Source organism: Alligator sinensis, unplaced genomic scaffold, assembly GCF_000455745.1.
Source record: "Alligator sinensis unplaced genomic scaffold, ASM45574v1 scaffold233_2, whole genome shotgun sequence".
In the NCBI taxonomy this organism is placed as follows: domain Eukaryota; kingdom Metazoa; phylum Chordata; order Crocodylia; family Alligatoridae; genus Alligator; species Alligator sinensis.
In genome coordinates, this window is record NW_005841941.1 from 1,203,956 (window position 1) to 1,229,526 (window position 25,571).

The following is a 25,571-nucleotide window of genomic DNA, read 5'->3' on the forward strand; positions in this document are numbered from 1 at the left end:
TACATGCTGTGATCCCTTCTCTGGCAAAAGAGGCTGTTAATCCCGAGGGTATCAGGTGTTCCTTATTGTCCACTATACCAAACAGCCTGATAAGTTATGATGCTCCTCCTGGGATGCAGGTGACTGGGGTCCTAGCTCCAATCAGGCAGAGTGGGGAAAACAGGTTTCCACATCTCAGGAGTGTTTCACAACCAGCTGGAATATTGGATAGCATGGGGTAGTGTTTTTGCTTTTCTTACCACTCCCAGGAGACTGGGCTGACCCGAGTTGCATGCTTTACTCTGTGAGGGAGTTCTTGAACTGAGAGTCGCAAGCAGAGTGGTGTCCTTCTCTTGGGACAGGCTAGGCACCTCAGACGTTACAATGTTGATGCCAGTCTGTGTATTTAGTCTTCCTTATCTGCTTGCAAGAAGCCCACATTAAGTCCCATTACATATAGCACTGAAGTTCTATGCTTCCTCTGGAAGGGAAGTAGGACTCTCTGATAAGTTGTACATATCCTGAAAAGTATTATATACCCTGTTACATCTGAGTCCAGGAAGAAATAAAAGTTTGGATGCAGCTATTTCCAATATACTTTCTCACAGCAACTCTTAAGTTATAGCAATGTAAAGAAACAATTCATTCAAAACACTGAACTGAATAAATTGAAAACAAGCAGATATGGGTAAATCCCCTGCACTGATCTTTCCAGGTAACCCAGGAAAATCTTTCATTAACATCAGTGAGAGTTTTGTCTAAGCAAGGGTTGCAAGGTTGGGCCCTGTGGAATTGTTGCCATGAAGTCAATAATTTTAGTTGGAGTCACGTGTTCAGTACCACTTAAGATTCTGTATCAGCATTTTAAGGCATGTATTTTCTGAAGATATTAAAAGTGATTACTTAATCTGTTACCTTAGAAATGTATTCTTCCACCAGTGCAGATTTCAATAGTTTCATTAACATTCCTTGGGGACTAGGGCCCTTAGAATGTGCCACTGAAGCAAAATGGTGGGTTTAAAATTTCACATCAAGTTCACTAAGAGGTGTAACAAGAAAGAGACACTGAAATATTGGCAGAATAGTATAACTTCTTCTGTTAGACTAAAGACTATTTGCACAACGATTGAGTGAACTGCTATAGGTCTGAGGTGACACTGCAAGCTGATCCAAGCAAATAAACAGAAGACAATAGAAGACATCAAGAAGATCACTAACAGAAACAAAGTGGTACTATAATTAATTTTTTCTTTTTATTTACACCACAAGAATAACAAGTTGTCATAATGTGGTACAAAATACTGGACTCCTAATAAAGTTGAAATTGAAGTCGGTACAGTCAGAGAAAGACACCATTGGCCAGTTTAAAAAAAACAAAAACAAACAAAAAACAAAAACAAAACCCGAACAGAACAAAAACAAGAATGAGAAAACAAATTCCAACTCCACCAAGTAAAAGAAAGGACCATCAGAAAATTTTAGCACAAAGGATGCTACCATCACTTAAAGTAGGGTCCATACAATAAGAGTGAAATTGTGTCTCAATTACAGAGTAAACCGGTAGCTGCTACCAATGGTGACATCATACTGAGCATGTATAGGTATAAAGTAGAATATAATATAGTTACAACTTTTTGATACTACATATCTGTAATAAGCTCTTGGGTGAATAATGTTTCAACCCCCCCCTTTATATATATATTATATATATAAGTTTGTAATCCTCATAAATTGGAAAATAGCGCCTCCACTATGGAGCACAGAAAAGTGTTAATTTATTTTCTTTCAATAGGATACTTTTTCATCAATATCAAAGACAAAGTGAAACTGAGCTGAGAACGAGCTCAACTTCATCACAATGAAGAAACATTTTTCCTTTTGATGTAAAGTTTTGTTTTAAACCACAGTGCTTGCACAGTACACGACTGTTTAAAGTGAAATCTAGTGATACATCATTTAAAAGTAATTAAAAAAAGTTAACACAGCTGTGCTGGAGAGTTAACTCTTTAAATTCCTCGTGATTTATTTTCTTAGAATTAATGACTACATGTGTTGACAAACTGTTGCACCCAACCTCCCCCCACCCTCCCAGCAAAGAAAAATAAACCCCAATCAAATTAAAAAAAGATGACAGGCAGTTTACTTTGTGTGTTCTGCGTAGTTTCCCTAAAAACACTGTTTCCACATAAATACAATAAACTCTATTATTGGTAAGTCACAAGTGCTAGATAAACTTTTTTTTTTCTTAAAATGAGAAATGTTTAAGTAGTCCTTTTTATTTATTCATTTTTTTTTTTTACAATAAAAAGCACAATTTCTTAAGTTCAATAAGACGCAATTTTTTTTTCCACTCTCCTTCCTTTTTGTATACATGTTTGACAGAAAAATGTCCCAACTTTTGTCTCTGCAAATGCCATGAGAGGGAAAAAAACAATTTTATTTTCTTTTTTCAAAGCTGCCAAGTTTGGCGTGCAAAATCTGTATACAATATAAAGACATGCCAACCTTACAGACCATGCAACCTCAAGGTGTAGGAAACTTAAAAAAATATATTCATATATATTTATATATATATTTATATATATCAATGCCCATAAAACACGTGGGCCCAAAAAGTTTACAAAAGGAAGAATGGAATGAATACAGGACTGTGACTAATAAAAAAGGAATGTTTCATATTGAAAGTAAAAAACAAAATGATCAATTATGTACTGCAAACTGGGACTCACTTCTGTGTAAGACCATTCTAAGATGTCCTTTCCTTTCCAGACAGGTCAAAGAAACAAAACTGCTGATATTCTCCTGGGCCACCCCCACTGGCTTGGAAGCCATGTGATGCGTTGTGGTGGAACAACCTCTGGTCTCTTGCTGGTGGAGCTCAGGTGCATCATACTTGGGTTCAGAAGGTGACAACTAAGGAAATGGAAAAAATGCTCACTGGATCTATCTGCACATGCACCTTTTTGCTGGCTGCTCCTGAGAGTTTGCTAGCATCCCCCTCAGTCCCGGCTGCCCACAGACCCAGGCAGAGCAACACTTTGAGCAGCCTTCTTGAAAAAGAGGCTGAAGGCTCAAGGGGTGAAAAAAATAAAACAGGTGGTCTCCAACACAAGGGCCCTCTTTCCATTCTGTCTGCACCAGTTGATGGAGCACCCAGACTTGACCCACTGAGTGGGGTCTTGTAAGAAATGTTTTAACAGATCCAAGTGATCTGGACTTTGGAGTAGACTGATGAGTCTTGGTAAGTCTTTCCATTGATGGCAATAAGTTAATGAAATGATTTAAAAAGAAATGGACAATGCCTCTTGAAAGTGAGGAGATGGAAGGCTATTGAATATTTCAGGCTACCCCTACACTAATTTAAAAAAAACCTTCAATCTATCAGTAAGTCTTCTCAACGGAAGAGGAATACAAGAATGTTTTCCACAACTAATATTGAAAATAAGTGTTAACACAACATAAAATGGTTAGGGAAGGATGGAGATAAAATGATCATGTATATATTGATATTGCCAACATTTATAAATGGGAAAACTACTCTGTATATGAAATCACATGATTCCACAGCCAAATTATGTTTTAGATCACAGCAGCAAAGTGGTCATTTAAAAACCAATGTCTCTGTATACATTATATTTTTACATTTGAACCTTACTGTCAGAATGTGCTGAAGACCGTTGTACTAGCCAAAGCTATTCATAACTGTAAATGTACTTGGGTTAGCAAAAACTCAAATACAGTAGTGTTTGTTTTAAAACAAAGCAAAGAACCCTCTTGCACTTGCTTATATGTGTGGTATGTTTCAAATTCTTTCCACAAGTCTGAATGCAATAAGTTCTGCATGGAATGAAAACGGCTACTTCAACAACTGGAAAATAAGTTACTACAAAATGACCCTGTCAGTTGTCATAATAACAAAATAAAATAATAATAATAATAATAAAAACCCTTGGTTGCTCAGCTGAGTAATCTGTGCTATCTTACACTGCTTTTAAATGGTACATGTGTCAATATAGTCTCCACTAGCTGTCTAACTCCACAACCCAAGGATTAGCTGCTTCTACTGAGGGCCATCTTCAAAATATAACAGGGAAAAATAAATGAGTCTGTAGATTAAAACTCTCACCCAACAATGACATCCTCTTAAAAATAAATTTAAAAAAATATCTTTGCAGGAGTAAAGTTACAGTTTTAACAACAAGGGTGGTTCAGAAAGAAGTTTAACAGGTATGAATGTGTGCGTGTGTGTGTGTGAGAGAGAGGGAGAGGGGTGGTGGGAGTGAGAGAGAATGCTAGTTGCCCCAATAGTGTCTGGCAAGCCTTCAACATGGTAGCTACTAATGCCATATATAATCCTCACTACAATCCACATGGAGGATATGATACATCACTCGTTGTAATACTTCTATGTTTAAGGTAAGAAAACTCCTTATTTTCTTTACATAGCTATTATGACAGAACTGAGGAAATATACAATCGTTGGTATCATTATACAAGAGAGACCATCAGATTCCCCTCTTTCGTTAAATGCACGCTTTCTGAAAATAAAATTCTGACACTGCAACAACTCCTTATGCCTGCAGAAAGCTGCTCACTGTACAAAAGACTAAAAAAATATCAGAAAATAATGTACAAGCAAGAAATTAGGGAGAAAAAAGGTTCAGACATTGTTACCGTTTGGAAAAGCAATTGCCTAATGGAAAATAAATGTAAGATTCACACAAACAAGGCTTCTTTAGGGTTTCTGTGAAATATCAATATAAAAATTAACAGCAAATTCATAATCTTTGCTATAAAAACTCATTTCTGTTAGAAAAGGATCAAAACTAAAATCTTTAAATTAAAATACAAATGTTTAGGGTAGTTGCCAGTGGCTAATGTGTTGGCGTTCTGAAAACTTTTCAACCTACAGTTTGAAAATGCATGAGTTTCAAACAAGATCCCTTTCCAAAAGTACCTTTACATTCCAATTCACAAATCTTTCACTAGGGACCTTTCAATGGCTGAATTTATTTATAATCTGCATTTATTATATATATTTTTCTATAAATGCATTATAAATATTTTATCAATAATTCATGAGAATCAGGTTTCTAAACTTGGAATACATTTGGAATATACATTATATATATATATACACATACACACACACCTAACAATTTAAGCAATATCTCATGCTAGTTGCTTTTAATAAAAAGCATTCCAATCTTAAAACTGCATTTGTGTCTATTACATGCTTCAACAACCAAATTGATAAGTTCAATTACTAGGTAACGTATGAGAGAGAAAAACATTTGAAAATGTTTTTAAAATTGTTTGAATTTCAAAGACCCAACAGTATTTGCCACTTTCTTGGCAACTACCTTATTTTTTTTAACAATAAAACAAAAACAAAACAAACAAACAAAAAAATCCAAGCTTGTAGACAGTTTTGGAGACACTCTATTCAGCTAATGCCTGCATCCATAATCATGCCAGCACAAGTGAAAAAGTCTTCCTTCCTGATGGCAGTTCTTAGCTTTCCCAGCCAGAGGAAATCTATTCATGAACTGCTGCTGTTTTTTCTTAAGGCATTGTTCCTCAAACTTCAGAAAATCCAGCTGCCCCAAATCCATCAGATTAATTGAAAAAAAGGCACAAACTCATCTTCAGATCGCTTTGGAGATACTAAAGCCGAACTCCTTCTGGACTACTATTTCCCCTTCTTTTTTTCTTTTTAATTTTGTCTTTATATATATCTATATGTGCATATATAGATATCTATAAAGGCTAATTCTGGTTCCCACTCTGTCCTTGTTAAAAATACACCATCTCACACTGTTCTGGTTTTAATGAGAATGTCTTTCACTCGCAGGCAGGCAAGAGCCATTAAAAAAAATCCAAGAAACACAACTACAAGATGGGTCGAGTGGTTCAAACAGAGATTGCTGAGTTGTGGATAATCAAATTGTAAGCACCAGTTTTAAATGAAGATTTGTGTGTGTGTGTGTGTGTGTGTCTGTCTGTCTGTGTATTGTTGAATCTTTGATTTTTGTTTTTAGAAAAAAATTGGCAACTCTGCCAGAGACTTCACAGGCTTCATTCCCCTTTCAGCTTCCACTGAGGAACAGAGGAGAGTGCCTGGCATGTGTTTGTCCATAACATTGCTGCTCTTCACCAGCGTTTTTCCTTTGCTGCAAGTATGTACTGCATACGTGTATATATAACATGGAGAGATTTTTCTGTTGCTTTGTTTTACACCTGGTTGTCCTTTTGCATTCTGGAAGAAAACCATGACAGGACGCAGGAGTAACAAGAGAAAACTTCTTGGCAGAGCTTCAAGACAAGGACGAACAAACAGGAGAACTCCAGCTCAGAATGAATGCTACAGGGGAGGCTCCTCTTCCATGGGTTCATCATCTGGTCTGTAAGCATTTTCACCCAAAGGAGGCAGGATGGAGTACAGAGGAAGAAAAAGAAGAAAAGGTGGGATGTGACAATGTTGGGTAACTAGCCATGTGCTGCGTACAAAAAATGTGCATTTTCTCTTTGGCAAAGATACCAAACTCTCACCTTCACCTCAACTGCTAACCTTCTCCACCAACCCAATGCAATTTTTCTCATTCAGTCTCTTAGGAATTACATCCTCTTGCCAATATGTCTGTGAATTTGCCACAAGTGCAAACAATGATATTCAGCCATATTCTCCAATGCTGAAAATTGCTGCAAGTAGTTTAAGATTCCCCAGGTCCACACATGTCTGTTTTGGTTCAGACCAGAGGAGACGCACTATGGGTGCATCTACATGAGCTGCTACAGCAATGTAGTGTCGGTGGGCATGAACCACTGCACAGTAACAACATGCTACTGTGCAGTAGCTCCTTGCAATTGTGCAGTAGGGTCAGAAACGACCTGTGCGCCACTAGGACCGTGCGGTAATAATGGTTACCATGCAGTACTTTAGCAAGTACTTTAGCAAGATTGCACAGTAACAACTGTGCAGTTGGGGGCACATATAGTTGTGCCCTATGTAACTTATGTGGAAACTTAAAGACATTTTTTTGAAACTATCCTTTTTGTTCACGCACTCTAAAGCCAAGAGGGTGTAAATAAGCCCAAGGGGCAGGAACCATATACATCTGAAATACTTACTCTGAAGATATAAGGAAGAAGTTCACAACAGTTACAAGGAAATGAAGAAAAAAACTAGCGCAGCGGAGCCCAGATGGGTTAGATACTTCACTCTCCAAACTGGCCATCTTTCAGATGCACTAAGAGGATGGGAGGAAAGGAAACTCACCTCTTTTCAGCTGGCTTCACACCTACTGACAAGGATGCCATGGCTGTTACAGTTTCTGCTTCTTCATTCTCACACTTCTGTGCCTCAATCAAGGAGTACCCTACCGTGGAGGCATAACGCTGGAGTGAATGCCAATACTTGCCTAAAAGGGGTATAAAAGAACAGCCTGTTAGCCAGTGACTGCACCGCACAACCACTATAAAAAGTGAGCATCTCTAGAACTTGGGGTTTTTAGTATTGTGAAGATTTTACATACATAAAGTCTTTGCACCACTGACCAAAAGCAGCCACCTCCTGAATTTCTCGTACAAATCCTAATGGACTTCAAAACTAATCCTGAGAACTTCTGAAAAAAAAAATCTCACTCCATTATGTATACGTATACAATTAAATACAATCATGCCTAAGTCAAACCTATTCTTTCCTCTCTGGGCCCTACAAACGGCTGACTAGGGAAGACATCCCTCTTCTAGCTATGTGCAACTAATTCAGTTTGTGCCTGTGTTAACTTTTCATTAATTTTCCCCAGTCCCAGGGCTGTGGAGAGGCCTCTTTTGAAAGTGGTTTGAAGGCAAAATCTTGGCTTGTGTGTAAGGGTCCAGAGACCCCAACAAGCCATCCAGACTCTAAGCTCCTTCCCATCTGTTGGCTGGAAAGAACTTCAGGAGGGATCTCACGTCTATTGTCCCTGGGAGACTCTTCTCACAGGTGAAGCAAATTTTAGCTTTGACAGTTCCAATGGGCTGACTGTGCAGTAAAACAGACTGCATGAAGAGGCTTGGTTAGTGGCTGAATTCAAGGAATAATCCATGAAAACATGTCACCATGCAGACAGGGGTGTAAGACAGAGAATACTGCTCACTGCTGCCCAACGCCCTGACCTGGTAACAGATAGAGCAGGAGGGCCAGGCTGCTGCTCTAGTGGCATACCCAGAGGCAGAGAGTGTTTAGGGGCAGAGGAAGGCATGGGCAAAGCCTAAAAGCCCCTGGGTCAGTCTGAGTTACTTACATTCAGAGGAGAGATGCTTAAAAGTGCTGGACAGGGGCAGATGCCATGGTCCAAAAAGATGAACAATGCACCTTTCATGTATTATTTCATTTGCCAGTGCCACTGCTTTTATTTAAATAGCTCACACTACAATAAGGGAAAAATGTTATCACAGTAATTTTGCAGCCTGTGGTATACTAAGATTGGAATACTGATGGTTCTAAAATCCTTAAAACCACCAATTTAATCATAACAACTGTGGCAGAAATATCTGATCTTGGATTGCTCTGATTGGAAAAAAACATGTTAGCCACCACATGTTAATGATAACTTTCCAAAATGGCTTGCTGTATTAGAAGTTGATTTGTTCTCCATACAACTTGCTTGCTATATGGTACCAATGATCAACAGTCAGCCTGGTAGTTCCCTTGCTGCAGCATAGTTATTAGCTAAAAATTTGGCATTTAGCATCTTGCTGTTATGTTAACATATGGTATCACAGTGGTGCTGTCATATTAAAGATCTGGATTTTACATAAGTGTTTATCTTGTTTAGCTATGTAAACAGGCATATCATTAGCAGTGCATTCTGTGTACTAAATATTGCAGGCAACACTTGCTAGTATGTATGACTTTTACATCAAGAAATGGCACAATGCAACACCCTCATAACACGGCTGTTTCCAGTGAAACATTGGCAAAATCTTATGCCCATATAAAAACCTTCAGATCCCAAATCCAAAACATAATCAAGTGGTTTAGGAACTTAAATCTTGTTTTTAAGTGATCATGGAGCCTAGGTTTCACTGAAAGTTAATAAGATCAACACATCTGTGTCTCATTAACTTTCAGTTAAATCTAAGTTAAATCTGAGGTAACTTTTGAAAGTCAGTTGGGTTTTTGTTTTTTTTTTTTTAATATAGGCATTAATCTGTCCAGTCCTTGCTTTGCCATCTGTAAAATGGGGACAGTCATTTCCCTCTCCACTGTGTCTTCTGTATGCAGATTGCAAAGTCTTTGGCACGGGCAGTTTCAACTTTATATATTATACAATGCCTAGCACAGTGGGGTGCCAATACTGGGAGGGAATCTCTTGCTGCTACTGTATTACAAATAAAGAACAGAAGCAAAGTCTCTGTCCAGAGTATTTTCAAAGTGCTGCATGAAGAGACAGCAGCATTTTAATTTTTTTTCCAAAGAATTAAGCAAATCTACAATTTTGGCCATTGTACCCAATGCTGTGCTTCTTTTATTAACATTCATTCTTAATTAGTAGCTGCAACAATTTCCAAATAACCATATGCTGAAAGGATGCATTTAATAGCCATCGAAGGCTGTGCGTAAGCACTGCTGAAACAGCCAACCTCATACACCACAAGAAAAACTTGTCTTCGCAAGGATGGCAATCACCTGCCTGTACTTCCTATAACAACTAACCTCAGCATCAGTTCCTCCACCAAGAGTAAAGCCAATCTGCTGCATGAGTATGACTACAACTGGAATTACAACATTTGGATTTACATTTAATTTGGGTTAGGGTGAGAGAAAGGAAGTAGAAACACAAAGAAACCGTTTTCTAGTATCCAGCCATAAGTTCAAGCACTAACAGCTGCATCTTGCTATGAGACAGGCAGAAGTGCATCATTCAGAGATCAGAAGACCAGGAGGGACCTGTTGTATAGGACAGAAGTAGGATTTCCTTGAATTCATTCCTATTTGAATCATAGCACCGTGTATGGTTCATATTCTATAATCAAGCTGTGGCTGTATACAGTTCACTGCACAGTGACCACCAGCCTAAGTAAGTATACTAGAACTCAGTGTGGTTTATTTACAACAATTACTAAGATGATACAAGACTCAAAAAGGCAGCCTGCGCACAGATGAGCTAAGCTGGTATATACTCACTGTGTATCTCAATAACTTTTTCCATGGACTGCACGGCATTAGCATTTGCTCGCTGCTGGAAAACCCTTTCTGGAAGAGGATCAAGCTGAAAAAACAGGAATACCACAGAAACTTAAACTCGGATGACTGTACATATTCTATATTTGAGTGTTATTTATAGAAGCTGTGTGTGCTACAACCTGTTCTAAATCCCCAGTCTGCTCTTTGGACTCCTGCTATCTGCTCGAATTTAACAATCCGAACATGCAGAATTTTTAAACAGCCCACTAATTAGTGTTTTATTTGTATACATATATGCACATTTCTCCCCCCATATTTCTCTATGCATGGCATGTGCAAACACACACACCCCCCCTTCCCAGGATGCTTCCCTCTTGCTTCAGAAATTGGTTTAAGACACTAGCTTAGTCCAGGCATCTGTCGGACATGGAAAATAAATACCTGAACTTGAATACCTCCTAGGAGTCACAGCACAAGGGCTCTGCCTAAGTAACTGTGTAGAACGGTGGCCCAATTTTCAAAGACACTAGGGTGTGCCACTGGAGGGGGTACCTGGCCTTTGAAGCTCTTAAGCCAGGGGCAGGCAATTATTTTGGGCAGAGGGCCACTTACTGAGTTTTGGCAAGCCATCGAGGGCTGCATGACAGGCAGCCCAGGGCAGATAAATATTAATTTTCTAAATTTTGCAGAGGCCCAGTGGGCCGGATAGAATGGCCTAGCAGGCCGCATCCGGCCCCCGGGTTGCATTTTGCCCACCCCTGTCTTAAGCAGTATTTACTCTCCTTTGTTGGAACCTGATAGGTAACCTATTCAATTCCCCCTTCCCCTTTTTACTTGCTGATAAATACATCTTTATCTGTAGGCCACTGTAGTTCAGAGATATTCAATAGGAACTGAAAATGTTAATAACGGTTGCTTCTTTTAAAAGGCCTGTATACAAAGTACTTCTTGGACTTACTTCCATGTGAAATTTCAAGTACTAAAAACAAAGCCATACACAAACCATGTGATACCACACATACATTTTTGCTTTTTAAAGACAATAACTTTGCAACTCTGAATTTCTAATCCAGTGGGTTTATTTGCTTTCATTTTTGCAGAAAATTAAACCTATACTCTAAGAGTAGATGGTATAATTTTGATTAGGACAAGTAACACATTTCATCCATCACAACCTAAATCTTGTCTTAATCCTACCTTAAATACACAACCTTAAATACAAAGCCACAGGTGGCGCCTATATAATAAAATACTTATCAGCTGCTGGGTCAATCTGTGCAGGGGAAATGCATTCAATTTATTTGGTACTCTGTGAAATTTATGATTAATTTACTAGGAACAGATAATAATTAGGTTTTAAACTTTATTTCCTGTGATGTTAGTTTCTTTCCCCTCCTCTTTAAATAACAAGAGATGCTATGAGAACAGGTTATAAGCACTGAAACTGTAAATGGAAATACGGTGCTGTATTTATTCAAATACAAGATGCATCCCCCTCTCCCCCAGTCCGCATGGGGAAAAAAGCCCCTCATCTTATATTTGCATACAAGGAGACCTCATTAAATACACTATAATTAAACTGCTGCCAAAAGCAGCATGTGCCTGAAGTTGATTAAATGCAGCCAATACTGAGTATGACTATAAAACACATTTAAAAAAAAATCATTTCCAAGGCCAAATTAGTTCCAAATTAAGTTCCAAATTTTTACTGAGCAAAGCTCAATTGTTCTAGTCTGTGTGGCGCTACCACCCGCAAGTATCCTACCTCCCAGACTCTTCAGCGAGGGGCTTCAGATACTCCCAAATCCATGGCAGGCATCCTATGTGCAAGCCCCAAGCCCAAAGGCCTTGGAGTTCAGACGCCCCATAGTCTTGCTTGTCCCTACCCAAAAGGCTGAAGGAGCAAGCTAGAGGGAAAGCCCAAGAGCAAACCCCCATGGCCATAAATTGTATAGCTGAGATCCTCCCATTGGAGGCATTTGTAGACTCTTGCAGGGGTCAGCCTGCAATGCAAGGGACAAATGGACAGGTCTTCACTCTCTAAATGCAAGGGACAGGTTTTCACTTTCTAATACACTGAATCATTCAAGGCTGAGAAGATCACCATATCTCACCTGATCCATACTGGGCAAACATACTGATTGGAAGAGACTGCGAGAGTGTGTACTGAAATACCAGGCTGGCAAAAGGAGGGCTAGAGCCAGCCCTGACACCTTCCCCTTGGTGCTACATTTGATCTCAGCCAAAAAGGCTGTGATGCCAATGGGAATGTACTACAAGGATAGGTTAGTAAAATAAAATATAATAAAATATGTAGTACTGCCCATTGCACTCAGTTCCCCTCAACATTGACTTTTAAAAGTCACGGTGAGCCACTACACTGAATATATTTCAACTTCCTCTTCACTTTCACGGCTGAGTTGTGCCTTTCTTTTCCATATCTAATGATTCCTGCTTCTTTACCAGTATTAAATGTCTGCCACACATTACCAAACAGGGCCCTAAACAGTTTACCTAGAAGCCCTTTGTTGCCCCCTTTCTCAGCCTGTTGCACAGGATTAATTTGACCCCACCTTCCATGAGGTGGGGCTTGATTAGGTTGCTCTGTGCCTCATCTACATATACATTTTTGGAGGATGTCACAAGGTCAGGGTCCCAAAGGGGGCTGTGGCTCCATAACCATGCCTTCCTAAGGGTGCCTTTGTGTCTTGCCTGACGCATCTTGATGGAAATATAATAATAAATAGGGAGGCTGCCCTGGTCTTCCTATAATGACCACCTGGATTGCAGTCATGGACTTGTGGGCCAATTGCATGGATCCATACTTCCCCGACACCATGTCCCATGCCTCACAGATGGCATCCTTACAGATGTTCAACCAATTGGTAACACGCCCCCTCACCGGGCCTTCCGACTCCGTGGCCTCTCAGCCCCATTCTGGTACCCAAACCTCTTGGGGTCTCTCCTCTGGCCCCGCAGACCCATCGGTCTCACCCAACCACTTTTTGGGCTACTAGGCCCCTTGGTCTCTCCCAACCCCTCTCCGGGTTGTCAGCTCTTCTCTGGTCCCTTGTCCCTCAGATTTGTCCAGCCCTGCACTCTATGCCCAGCCCCACGCTAAGCTGTTGGACCCCTCTGGTCTCACCTTACTTGCTCAGGCCTCAGGCCTCTCACTGGGCCTCACAACTCCAGGCCTTGGATCTCTTTGGTCCTATCCTCTATTCCCTGGCCCCTAACTCGGCTGCTGGACTCACATGATCCTGGTTTTCCCTGGCTCCTCACTGGGCCTCTGGACCCTTGTGGTCCACATGATTTTCCCTGCTGTGTGCTTTTCTGTTGAGGTGTGCTCGCCTAGCCTTCACCCTCCACAGGGTCACTCACAAGGCAGTGGGAGCTGAGGCTTTCTGGTGCCCCATCTTTGCCTTTCCCTGGAGTGGCCCATGTATGGCATTTCATGGAAGCTACCCCGCCACAGGTAGCCCCACCACGCTAACCAGCCCCAGTAGGGTGCAGTTTCAGGTCTTACACAGGACTGGTCTTCAGGCCTACCTGATCTTGCTTGCCACTCTCTGGGCTTGCCCTAGATGTCCAATGTCCCTCCTCGGCTGCTAACCACCGGGAGCCCTCCTGGCCTCTCAACAGGCCCACCAACTCTCAGCCCTTCCCAGGGCTTGCCTGATCTCTCAATAGGCCCCTGTGCACTCACCCCCCACCCCTCTTTGGGCTTGTCTGACCTCTCAACAGGGCCCAGGCATTCAGACCTTCTCTCAGGGCTCTCTTTGTCCCTCAACAGGTCCACAGACTCTCAGCCCCTTTCTCAGGGCTCTGGACCCCACACTAGGTCCCCAGGAATCTCCTCCATCCCCTTAGTTCCTACCCAAACTTCTGGATGTCATTCTCCTTGTTGGTTTCTACACCAGCTCCCAAGATGTTACTGCCCACCCTGATCTAAGGATCTGGGCTTATACCTTGTTTACGCTCAGCCCTCCTCCAACCAAGAGACTCCCTTACAATTAGGTGTCTCCCTCTTATTGTTGACTCTTCAATTATCCCTGACCCCCACCTGCCAGTGGCTCAGCAGGTTGCCTGACCTCTTAGCGTGGCAGGAGATCAAGTGCTCTGCCACAGAGGGTCTCAGGACTCATGGCAAGAATGCCTGGTTCCAGTCATGAGTGGGGTACTAATTAGCACATGCATCTTTTGGTGGTGGTGGAGGGAGGAGGGGTATATCTGGACTCCCCACACATACTGAGCAGTGCTGAGTCATGAGGTCACCATGGCTTGAAATATTGTTGATTATGCTGGGGCCCAATGAACTATATAGTAAAACATAAGCCTTCTGGCTTTGAACTACAGTAAAAGCTGTGTTAACTGGCATTTTACCAACCGGAATACTCTATTAACCAGAATTTCCAATATCCCCCGATAAAAATCCTCACTTTAGCTACCGGAATCTTTGCTGAGTCTGTCTGGCAAGCACATGGCGCATTAAGTATTTGCACTACAAGTATGGCACCGTCTTCCATATAACTCTCAGATAACCATTATTTTTAGATAACCGGCATCCCCCTAACCCTACTCATGCCAGATAACAATGCTTTTACTGTAATATCATGCATATACAAATGCTACTTAAAAGCATGTTTATGGAATACCTGTGCTAAAACTTGCAGCAGTTTAAAAAAAAAAAAGTACAATTCATCAGTTTTGTATGAACTAAGTCCATGGGTACCTGCAATAACTTACCTATATGCAAATTATTCCAAATATGTTTATTTCAAGGTTAGAATTTACAAATTTGCTCCTCACTTCCATGTGCTCAGGGAGAGCAGGGTCTCACAGTGAGAAGGGGAGGAGGGGCTACAGAGGGAAGAATTTAGGAGGCATAGGGCAAGGGCGCTACCTGACCTCCAGACTTATTTTCCTTGCTGTAGCAGTGGGAAGGGGGCAAAATTAAGGCAAACCTCCAATAATTAGATTGTATGCCTGGAAAATTTAACAAATTTATACATTTTTCATATAAAGAACCTAATAATTGTGGGGAGGGGTCATCTTATAATCCAGTAAATACAGTACATGCCTTTAAAAAAGTGTTTCTATTTTAATTTACATGATGTGCACATGAGAATGCCATTTTATGCCCAGATGTATTTTAAATGCAGATGCAACTTGTCTTTTTGGCAATACCTTACACTTTGTTCTCTTCCAAACCTACCTCTCACAACCTGATCAATAACAGACTTGCTCATTACTGATGATCTTAGACAAGGGAACACTGTTCTCTAAACAAAAACGGGAATATTTAGCAATGAGAACAACCCAAAAGGTTCTTCTAAGACACTGTCTACACTTGGAGGGTTTACCTAGAAGAATTATACCTGTATTAGCACACCAGCAACCCCTCCCAGCTCCCCCCCCAGCATAGATGGAGTTAAGTAGTGTGAAAATACAGCTTATGATTGTCCCCAGTTAGCACAAGCTGCATCTGTGGCAATGGGCATATTAGGAGTGCTTTGCTGGTACAGGAGTACTGTATAGCAGTCCTGGAAAAGGGCTCCTAGTGCAGATACAGCTTATACTGGAAAACGTGTGCTTTTACTGCGATAGCTTACTCCATCCAGCCTTGGTGTAATACTCTCTGCTCTAGGGGCTTCTGCTAGCACAGCAGTATCAGTTTAACAGTCTAAACACAGTGTTTCTAGTATCTAATTACGTATCACCTAGTGCTTTTACTGGCTTAGCTGTTTTGTTTGAAAAAAAAAACCAGTGCACTCATAACTGACACAGCAATGCAGGCAAAAGCCTAACTGAGAACAGCAATGGTTTGAACCAAACATGATATAGCTCCAACAAGTGCAAGCAAAGAGTTCACCTTGTTCTGTTCTGCAGGGGAGGGCTGCCATCTTACTGGCAGGGTATGGATGCTACAAATACTACAAGGGAGTCAAAGTTTTATTTTGGTGCTTTAGTGAATACCACACCTCCATTTAACAGAGTATGTGCTGCTGCTTGCTCTTACAAAGTGACAGGGTCTTGAGAATTCCCTAGAAACAAAGAGTACTCCCTCATGTTATTTCACACTGATTGTACAGAAACTCTGTGGCGCTCAGGGGTGGGGGAAAGTAGGATTGAAGAGAGAAACCCTCTAAACTCTTCCTTGATTACATTTCCTCCTGGTTTCCTGGCATACATTTTCCTCGTGTCAGATAAAAAGAAGGTCCAAACTGTTCACTGTAAAGGAATTCCAAACTTTTCAAACTGAGAAGCACACCCTGACTATGGCAACACTGGCAAAGCAATATTATTTCGCTCTAGCATCATATAAGAGCAAATGTATAGAGAGGGGGAGCACACGTAGGGCAAGAAAAGCAACAGGCTTTTAGTAAGTCTTAGAAGTTTCCATTTAATTAACTCTACTGGGCCAAAAAACCCTAGATCTTACTGTAGTATACTTCTATTTACAGCAAAGGGTCCTAAAATCTAGCTGTGCCACAACAGCACAATTTAAAACTCTGCCCATATCCAATTCTAATCCTGTGGCCTTCATCCAATAAAAAAAAAAAAAGAAGAAAATTAAACTCTTTAAAATGATATCTGCTTTCCTGATATTTTCACATTATTAGTTTGGGATTTGGGAGTCACAAGGAACTAGGCTGAGCCTATTTTAGCAACAGAATGTAAGAAAACCACCTCTTCTTCCAGCATGCCCAAATCGAGAACAAATGGACTTCTGTCAAACTATTTGTTTAGCAAAAGGGTCTGGGCAGGAAGTGAAAGATATAGCCACTAACACAAATGTCATCTTGTTCAAACAGCCTCGGCAACTGCCAGCAACAGCAGCATTGGGACCTTTTATTTTGTACAGCAGCATCGGGACCTTTTATTTTGTATGCACAGAGGCAATCTTGTGGGTTTTTTGGTTTATACTTCATACTGTGTTAGTCTTTTCAGGGTGCGAAAAAATAGCTTTCAAAAAGCTAGAACGTCCTTTCTTCTTTAGTAAAATCATTTAGGCTATTATCATTAAATCCATGGTTCTTGCATTGCTGCCTGCTGGACTGAAAACCTAAGCTCAAATAAAACACACTGGCCGTGTCCACATGAACACAGACGTTTGTTACCATGGGGACAAGTCACAACAGCACACCTTGTACCAATGCTACTTATCCCTGGGGAATGCTCATGCCATGCACCCTCTGGCGTGTGGCACTCCTGGTGGGGTAAGGGAGGCAGCAGCCTTACCTGGGGTCCTGGGAGACTGGAGGAACTGCAGCTGTGGCGTTCCTGCAGCTGGGAGCCTCTGGCTTTGGGTGGTGTGCATTGCTGCCACACGTGTCACCCCGCTTTTTTTGGCATGGTTTTTTTTTTTACCCCAGGATCACCCAGGGTCAAAAAAAACCCTTGTGCTGTAAGGTTGTAGCAGGGGGAATGTCTGCATGTGTGGTGCCAGACAGGTTTGCAGCACCATATACCACACATCCATGCTCATCTGGATGTGGCCTTTGTAATTATTTTGAGAGTTTTCCTTAGGGACCCATGTGGCCTGCTGAGCCTACAAGGAGTGGGGGATATGTGCAGTGGGGCTGTGGGCAAGCTGCCTGTTACCTCCAGGATATCCTTGGATATCTGGCAATTCTGAGTTCAATACTGGGCCCTTTTCTGCCCCCTTGAAGGAAATATTACAAACATTTTAATGTGGTCAGCCACGATTCTGCAAAGGAGCATTAGGGAAAGGAACAGGAGTCAGTTGTACAGTACAGCATGCTAACTGACCAGTTTTTTATTTCTGGAAAGAGACTTAAATCTGAAGTATGATATAGAGGGAAAAGAGTTCCCTTCTCTTTTTACCCCAGACCTTTTCCTTATATTTTTATTTAACCTTTATATTGTTTTAGCATAAGAATTCAGTTCAGTGCAGAACAATTCACTGCTCTACTCAAATGAGAACTGGCACAGCAGGGATGGCTGCTTGTTATGACTAGGTTGCACTGACAGAACAGATATGGGCAGCTCACACAGCCAGTGCCATAATATATCATTTGGATTTAATTTACATGAGATCAAATTGCCACCAACAACTAATTAAACTCACATGCCAAGCTTTCCAAACCTGACTGCTGTGTTGTACAGCATTCATAGTAGGAAACATTGTAGTGGTCTGATTTTCAGAAAGGGCTGAGAACTCAGCTACTGAAAATCAGATCTCTTTAATAGGTCTTAGGTCAGGCACTGAAACATGGAAGTCACAATCGCTAGTCACATTTGACAACCTTTTACCATAGTCAATATGATGATTACTGTCTAGCAATATAGCAGCAGCAGCTGCACAGTTAAATCATATCAGTAAAATTTATCCACAACCCAGAGCCATACTCAACAGCTCAAGCAAAGAGACAGCTTGTCATTAACTGGCTGCTCTTTTGGAAGCTGTTTTTTTGACAAACTGGCCGAATGGTAGTTGCAGGAGTACTGGAATTTACTTCAACCCAATAATAATAATAATTAGAAAACATAATTTAAAAAATCTGCATTTTAAAATGTTACAGACTGAAACAACTTGTATTTGGTCCCATCTTATGCTATGACTGTTTTTGGCTCAGGCAGAAACCATTCCACTACATCTCATCTGGACAAAACTGAGCTGAGCTCTTTATTAATGCCCTTCAACTTATCTTGGTGTACAGCACACTTAGCATTGAAAAGGTGGTGCTTGGCTCTGAACTGTAGGTTATTTGACAGACTATTCATCTCCGCTCCATGGTATTCTCCATAATGTAATAGCTGCAGGCTGTGGAATTATCCTCCATGAAGCACAGCAGTTGGAAAGCATCTTTCTGCATTATGAAGAGAGTTAAGGCAACTGCTTGTTGCCAGTCTCTTTGCTTGGCAGATTTAAAGCCTACTATTTCAAAGATATGGCCATCAATTCTGTGCACATGCCCGTGTGATGGCAGGTAATGTCACACTGCTTACTGACAGCCTTCTGATTTTAGGGGGCTGTCTTTAGTCAGGGTCCCTATTAATGGAGCACCACTTAAAAGAGTAGGTGACAGGCTCCTTCCTACTGCTCCAGCAGCACCATGGCAAGTTCTGTTCTTGTCTGATTAATTTCCTCACACAACCCGCCCCTAGCCTTCACAATTTATACACCCCTTTTTGAACATACTCTAACTGAGCATCTTTTCTCAAAGCTAGTCTCTGTCTTCCTCCTCCCCTGCCCAGCTGTGCTACAGCTGGGTTGCTTTCTTGTTACCCCCATTTTTCTCTACCGTCCAACCATGCTAGAACATGGCTGGGGTGGGGGGGATGCCTGCATCAATTCCCCTCTGGTGCACGTGGGCAAGAGGATTAGTGTTGTGTTACCGTATAAAGGATCATATTGATGCATCTAGGATGAATACAACAGAATCAAGTTCAACTGAATGTTTCCTGCCACTTGAAGAACAGAAAATAACATTCCTATACACCCATGATTCCTTGCTAGCTGCTGCACAATACCATCACCATTACATTCACCTCTGGCAATGATTAGGGAGAGTGGGTGCACAGTATCTTGCTACAACATGCTGAGCTGCACATCTCTTAGTAATAGATTTTATTTTGATGCCTTTGAGGCAAAGGCTTGTGCACCAAGAAGTGACTACAAGAAAAAACAATGCAGGAAATTACTTTGTCCACATTGCTTTCTTCTCCCACAATATGAACAGCTGTGGCCTTGTTAGGAGACGTCCCACAGGACAAAGTTGGGCTTCATTCCATTTCTTATCCATTGTGCAGATCTCCATCCCGGGTCACAAAGTTGGTTAGCTCCTTTCCTCTCCATTCTTTAAAAAGCAGGGGTGTCAGAGATTTGGCTCATGAAGCCCCATCATCTGGCTCCCCGTGTTGCCGTTCTTCTCAAAGTTGAATTCCATGCCACATGTGGCATGTGCCAGAACAGTCCCAAGCTGCATATGGGGCCTGCCCCAGCCAGTGTGGGATCTATACTGTTCATGCTGCCCCCCAGTCCATATGGGCAGAGGCTGTGGGGGGTCCCTGGAAAAATCATACAACAGGCCCCCAAGGAATCCATTTCTAAGCACTTGGAGGAGAAGAAAGTGATTCCTTGTAACAAGGAATAATGGCCATAAGTTGATGGAGAGTAGATTCAGGCTAGATATCAGGAGGCACTACTTCACTATCAGGGCTGCTAGGATCTGGAACCAACTTCCAAGAGAAGTGGTGCTCGCTCCTACCCTGGGGGTCTTCAAAAGGAGGCTAGATGATCACCTAGCCAGGGCTGTTTGACCCCAGTACTCTTTCCTGCCCAGGGCAGGGGGTCGGACTTGATGATCTGCTCAGGTCCCTTCTGACCCTACCTACTATGAAACTATGAGAAACAGTCAGCATGGATTCACCAAGGGCAAGTAATGCCTGACCAACCTGACTGCCAGATTTTATGATAAGATAAACTGCTCTATGGATGTGGGAAGAGTAGCAGATGTGATATACCTTGACTTTAGCAAGGCTTTTGATACAGTCTCCCACAACATTCTTGCAAGCAAGCTATGGAAGTGCAGGTTAAATGAATGGACTATGAGGTGGATAGAAACCTGTCTGGCTTGTTGGGCTAAAAGGATAGTAATCAATGGCTCAATGTCTAGTTGGCAGTGCTCCAAGGGTCTGTGCTTGGGTCTAATTGTGTTTTAACTTTATCAATGATCTAGAAGATGGGATGGAGGCAGGTTTACAGATGACACAAGCTGGTGGGAGTAGTAGATACACTGGAGGGTAGAGCTAGGATTCAGACAGTCCTCAACAAATTGGAAGACTGGCCCAAAAGAAATCTCATGAGGTTCAATAAGGACAAGTGAAAAGTCCTGCACTTAGGACAGAACAATCCCATACATCAGTACAGGCTGGGGCCCGATTGGCTAAGCAACTGGTCTGCAGAAAAGGACCTGGGGGTTACAGTGGACAATAAGCTGAATATGAGGCAAGTGTGCCCTTGATGCAAAGAGGGCTAATGGCATACTGCGCTACATTAGTAGGAAAGCTGCCAGCAGATTAAGGGAAGTGATTATTCCCCTTTATTTGGCACTGGTGAGGCCACATCTGGAGTACTGTTTCCAGTTTTGGGCCCCCCTTACAGAAAGGATGTAGGTAAATTGGAGACAGTACAGTGGAGGGCAACAAAAATGAGTAGGGGACTGGGGTACATGACTTCTGAGGAGAGGCTGAGGGAACTGGGCTTATTTAGTTTGGAGAAGAGAAGACTGAGGGGGGATTTAATAGCAGCCTTCAACTACCTGACAGGTGGTTCCAAAGAGGATGGGGCTAGGCTGGTCTCAGTGGTGGCAGATGACAGAACGAAGAGCAATGGTTTCAAGTTGCAGGAAGGAAAGTTTAGGTTAGATATTAAGAAAAAACTCTTACGAGGAGGGTAGTAAAACCCTAGAAGAGGTTACCCAGAGAGGTTGTGGAATCTCCATCCTTGGAGGTTTTTAAGACCCGGCTAGACATAGCCTTGGCTAGGATGACCTAGTTGGGGACTGCCCACAGCAATGAAAGACGAATATGTACCGGCAGTATTTGACAGGTCTGTTACCATGAGCACTTTTAGTAATATCAGGTCAGCTCTGACCATTTTATTTTTCCATAGTAGGATATACTGGGAGCTCCTGGACATCTGGCCCAGTGCTCCTCACTATGTGGAACAATCTATAGCTAAGCTTAAGAAATCTGACCTCATTAAGTCACTCCCTGTGTCATACCTGGCTGGCTACTAAGAGCCATCTGCTCAGATACACACTGTGCATTTATGGTGTGAAGGTAACAGGGTTAGGTGCCAAGCCCCTGAGAGGATGACTGCCACTATCTTAGTGTAAAGTATTATAGCACTTCTGTCCTGGCCAACTAGCTTAGGGACACAGGCTCCCTTCTCTTGAGCAGCAAAGCTTGGGCTAGGCCTCAGCCTGGCACTCTCCTCAGGGATGACCTCTCTTTTATGCTCAAGGGCTCTGGGCTAAGGCTATAGCACTTATTTCAAAACGAACCAACTGGATGCTGGTTCTCCTATGGCAAGTGTTTAGGGACTTTCCATGCAGTGGCCATTTCAGGGTGTTTCCCATAGCAACTACAGACAGTACTTCTGTCTCTGTGATGCCTCCTCTTCCACTCCCTTCTGCATTATCAATACTCCTTCTTCCTCAGATTAGTAGTAAACACAGGAGACTAATTGTAAGCAGTAGCAAACACAGGCCCAGGATCACTCAGTTTGCTTTCATTGCAGACAGGTATCAATACATCTCCTACTGCAGCCAGGGTCCCTGATCATAATGCTGGAAACATTTTCAAGATTACATCTTGGAGGACATGGCCTCTTTTCTACCAGCTGGGTCCCATTAGCTAGCTTGGCCTCCCTCCCACCTCCACCTCTATATGCTTATCAGCTATCATAGTACCATTTTTCTGTATCCTGCCTGGGACTCTATGCTTACATTTTCTCTTAGCTTTGGAAAGAGAGCTTTATCAGGCCGCAGACACAGTTTGGATGTTAAATTATGGCTTTACTCATGGAGTATAAGTGAGCACCAGTCCCAAGTTGGCTTTTTGAGGTTAGAAACCAGTTTTAAAAGGAGAGGTTACCACTGTACACACAGCAAGCTCCAGTGATGATACATCCACCATTTCATTGCAAAAAAGTCTCCAATTATTGTTTCTGTGAAAGCAGCACGAGACTGTATTCAAACACAGTCACGCATTTGTCCTAGAGAGGGACCAGCACACTGGGAGACTGTCTAGGAAGGGAGCATTTTGAGGAAAGATGCTGAGGCATGAGGCCATCACTGATGACAGTCCCAGCCTCAAATGGAAACTCACTTAAGAAACATTTAAGTGTGCTGAACATCCTGCAGCTCAACTACAGCCTGATAGGATGGTATGTGGCAGCATATTCTGGCTAGATCAGGCTTCTGGGTGAAGGTTAAATTCAAGGGGGGTGATGGTGGTTTAGTTTCCTTGGGACTGTGGGGAACGGGGGAGTGGCTGGGATTGCAGAAACCAGAAAACACCCAGTGCGATATTTGATGTTTTCCAGATGCAGCAGCTTGCTAGTGTCTAAGTCACAGAGAAAGGCAAGAAGGCCTGGGCCTTAAAATTAGGCAGCCTGGTAGCTGACCTTGGGTAGTTAAGGATGTTTGGTGTGCAGGTTCTGAAAGCAGAGGGATGCTAGATGGCTGTGCTGTGCTACCTCCCCTGCTTTCTGCTAATTATATTTAGATGCCACCTTAAGACACTTATAAAAGAGTAGTGGCTTGTTAAGTGCAATTTTCATAAGCAGGGCAGGTCCTTAGTGTATCTTGCCTTCTGCAATCTTTATTCTTTCAACTGGACTCACATTATTTGGATTGATTTTAAATAAATAAAAAACTGTAATGAAAGAAACATTTTAAAAACGAAGTTCAGACATTGCTAAATCATTTTACATAAATACTCTGGTACGTAAAAAGCTCACAACAAAAGCTATATTTTCGTTTCCCTGACACTTGGGAGCAACCCCAAGCACTACACTTTGGAACCACACGGACATTTTTTTAAAATTAAAATTCTAATCCCAGTTGGTGAATATGGACACTTGTGGGGCCTACATTTTTTTCTCATTTCCTACTGTTTCACCATATAATTTTGCCATATCTCTTAAGTTAGCAAATTTCCCCTGCAGCCTGCTTCTGTCCACAGCTGGCTGTCCATGTGCGTGCATGCAAAATTGTCTAACACACTGTATATCAAACTTCATCAAAGGGCCCGCAGGACAGAGCCCTCCAACTTCTTTGCATTAAAAAGATTTTATAAAAAGACTTTGATAATATTAGTGCTTCCTGCTTTTTGATGTGCGCAAGTAAAAGACCACTGTCATGCTATCTGTACAGGCTTATAATCTACTTATCAAAACCAAGAACAGGTTGATCCTTAAAAGCTTTTAAGTTCCTCACTATTTTTTTGATTATCAAGAGAAAAAAGGTTCTATATTAAATCATATCAATCTATAAACTTATGAACAAATATTTGCTTTGCTAAGTGGAAATGATCACTCGTAAGTTTTATAGATAAAATAAAATATTTGGAGTATTTAAAACCCCCCACAAAAGGTACATCTCATGAGATGATTCTAAACAAGGTTACCACTAAGGAAAAGACTAGCATCTATAATCTGTTGGTTGTTTTCTTACCCTCTCCCCTTCCAAGCTTTAATATTTGTCCTGAAAACGTTAGAGCAGTGATTCTCAACCAGGGGGCCTTGAGATCCTTTCAAAGGTGCCCTTGGGTGCCAGTCAATGTTAGCACTGTTAGGTGCGTAAACATGACTCACAAGATGAACTCAGCGATTTCAAATTGGAATTCAGAGTGTTAAAAACTTCTGACCTATTGTGGTTTTTCTCAGTTCACTGCAACAGTAAAACTGCTCTATTATTTTTCTGTAGTTAAAAAACAAAGGAAAACTTACAACTGGCATTTTCTGAGGAGTGCCTTGAGCCTAATGGAGGATACCTTGAATATAAAAAGGTTGAGAACCACTGGCTGCGTCTACACAAGGGGCAGACTGCGCAATTATTACTACAATCATTTAGTACTTGTATAAGCAAGCATTAAATGACTGTGCAGTAACTCGCGTTACTGTGCAGTACCATCCCTATATGTTTTTCAGATGCTACTGTGCAGTAGCAATGAGCTACTGTGCAGTAGTTTGTTACTACTGTGCAGTAGCGGTGCATCACAGTTAGTGCCTGCCAACACTACTGCACAGTAGCAACAAGCTACTGTGGATGCGCCCACTAGGTAAGAGACTCAAAAAGCAGGCCTCATCACAGTTTTGGATAGATTGAAGAAAATCACCTCCATTGATGAGGATCTTGTGAGTTTATAGTGTAGGAGAGGCAGGGACTGCAAATGAGATGACATTGCTAAATCTGACTGGAGGCTAGCACCGATGGTTTCGCTAGTTACCTCGAGAGAGAAAGAGTTCCGGATTCAGAGGAGGCTAAACGTGGTCAGCAGATACAGGTTGCCTATACTTTTGTGCATATTTAAACCCTGGACTTGTCAAAACAGAGAAAAGAAAGTTCTTTGCCATAAAATTGCAGCTCCACTCCAAGAAAAGCTTATTTGTAGTTCAAGACTATTTTGGAGGCCTTGGTTTTCAATCGGGCAGCGCTGGAGCTGAAGTATGGATCAAGAGTTCTTCCATGTGATTCTATATCTCTTGGCATTTTTGATGCTGCTGTTGTCTACCTCTTGCATCACCAGGCTCTTCATCAAAGAAAGGTTACAAGAGAACAAATTCTTCTTCAGGGAAGGTAAAAGATGCTGACTGAACCCTCCTTTCACCTGACAGACCTTGCCTTCTGTGAAACAGGGGGAAGTGGCCCTAAGAAGAGCG

The 25,571-nt window shown here is 41.8% G+C and overlaps 1 protein-coding gene and 1 pseudogene across 4 annotated transcripts in view; both read right to left on the minus strand.

Annotated features, from left to right (window-relative positions):
• Positions 1-1,192: 1,192 nt before the first annotated feature.
• Positions 1,193-2,724, minus strand: LOC102384423 (annotated as a pseudogene).
• The window catches only part of HDAC4 (histone deacetylase 4), a 422,181-nt gene continuing 397,820 nt past the window's right edge, over positions 1,211-25,571 (minus strand). For all 4 annotated transcript variants that reach the window (XM_025199370.1, XM_014518186.2, XM_025199369.1 and 1 more), the window contains 3 exons: positions 10,154-10,238; positions 7,259-7,400; positions 1,211-2,892 (listed from right to left, as the gene is read on the minus strand). In XM_025199370.1, coding sequence (XP_025055155.1) covers positions 2,754-2,892; positions 7,259-7,400; positions 10,154-10,238 — 366 coding nt within the window. In that variant the 3' untranslated portion in view covers positions 1,211-2,753. The remainder of the gene's footprint in view (positions 2,893-7,258; positions 7,401-10,153; positions 10,239-25,571) is intronic.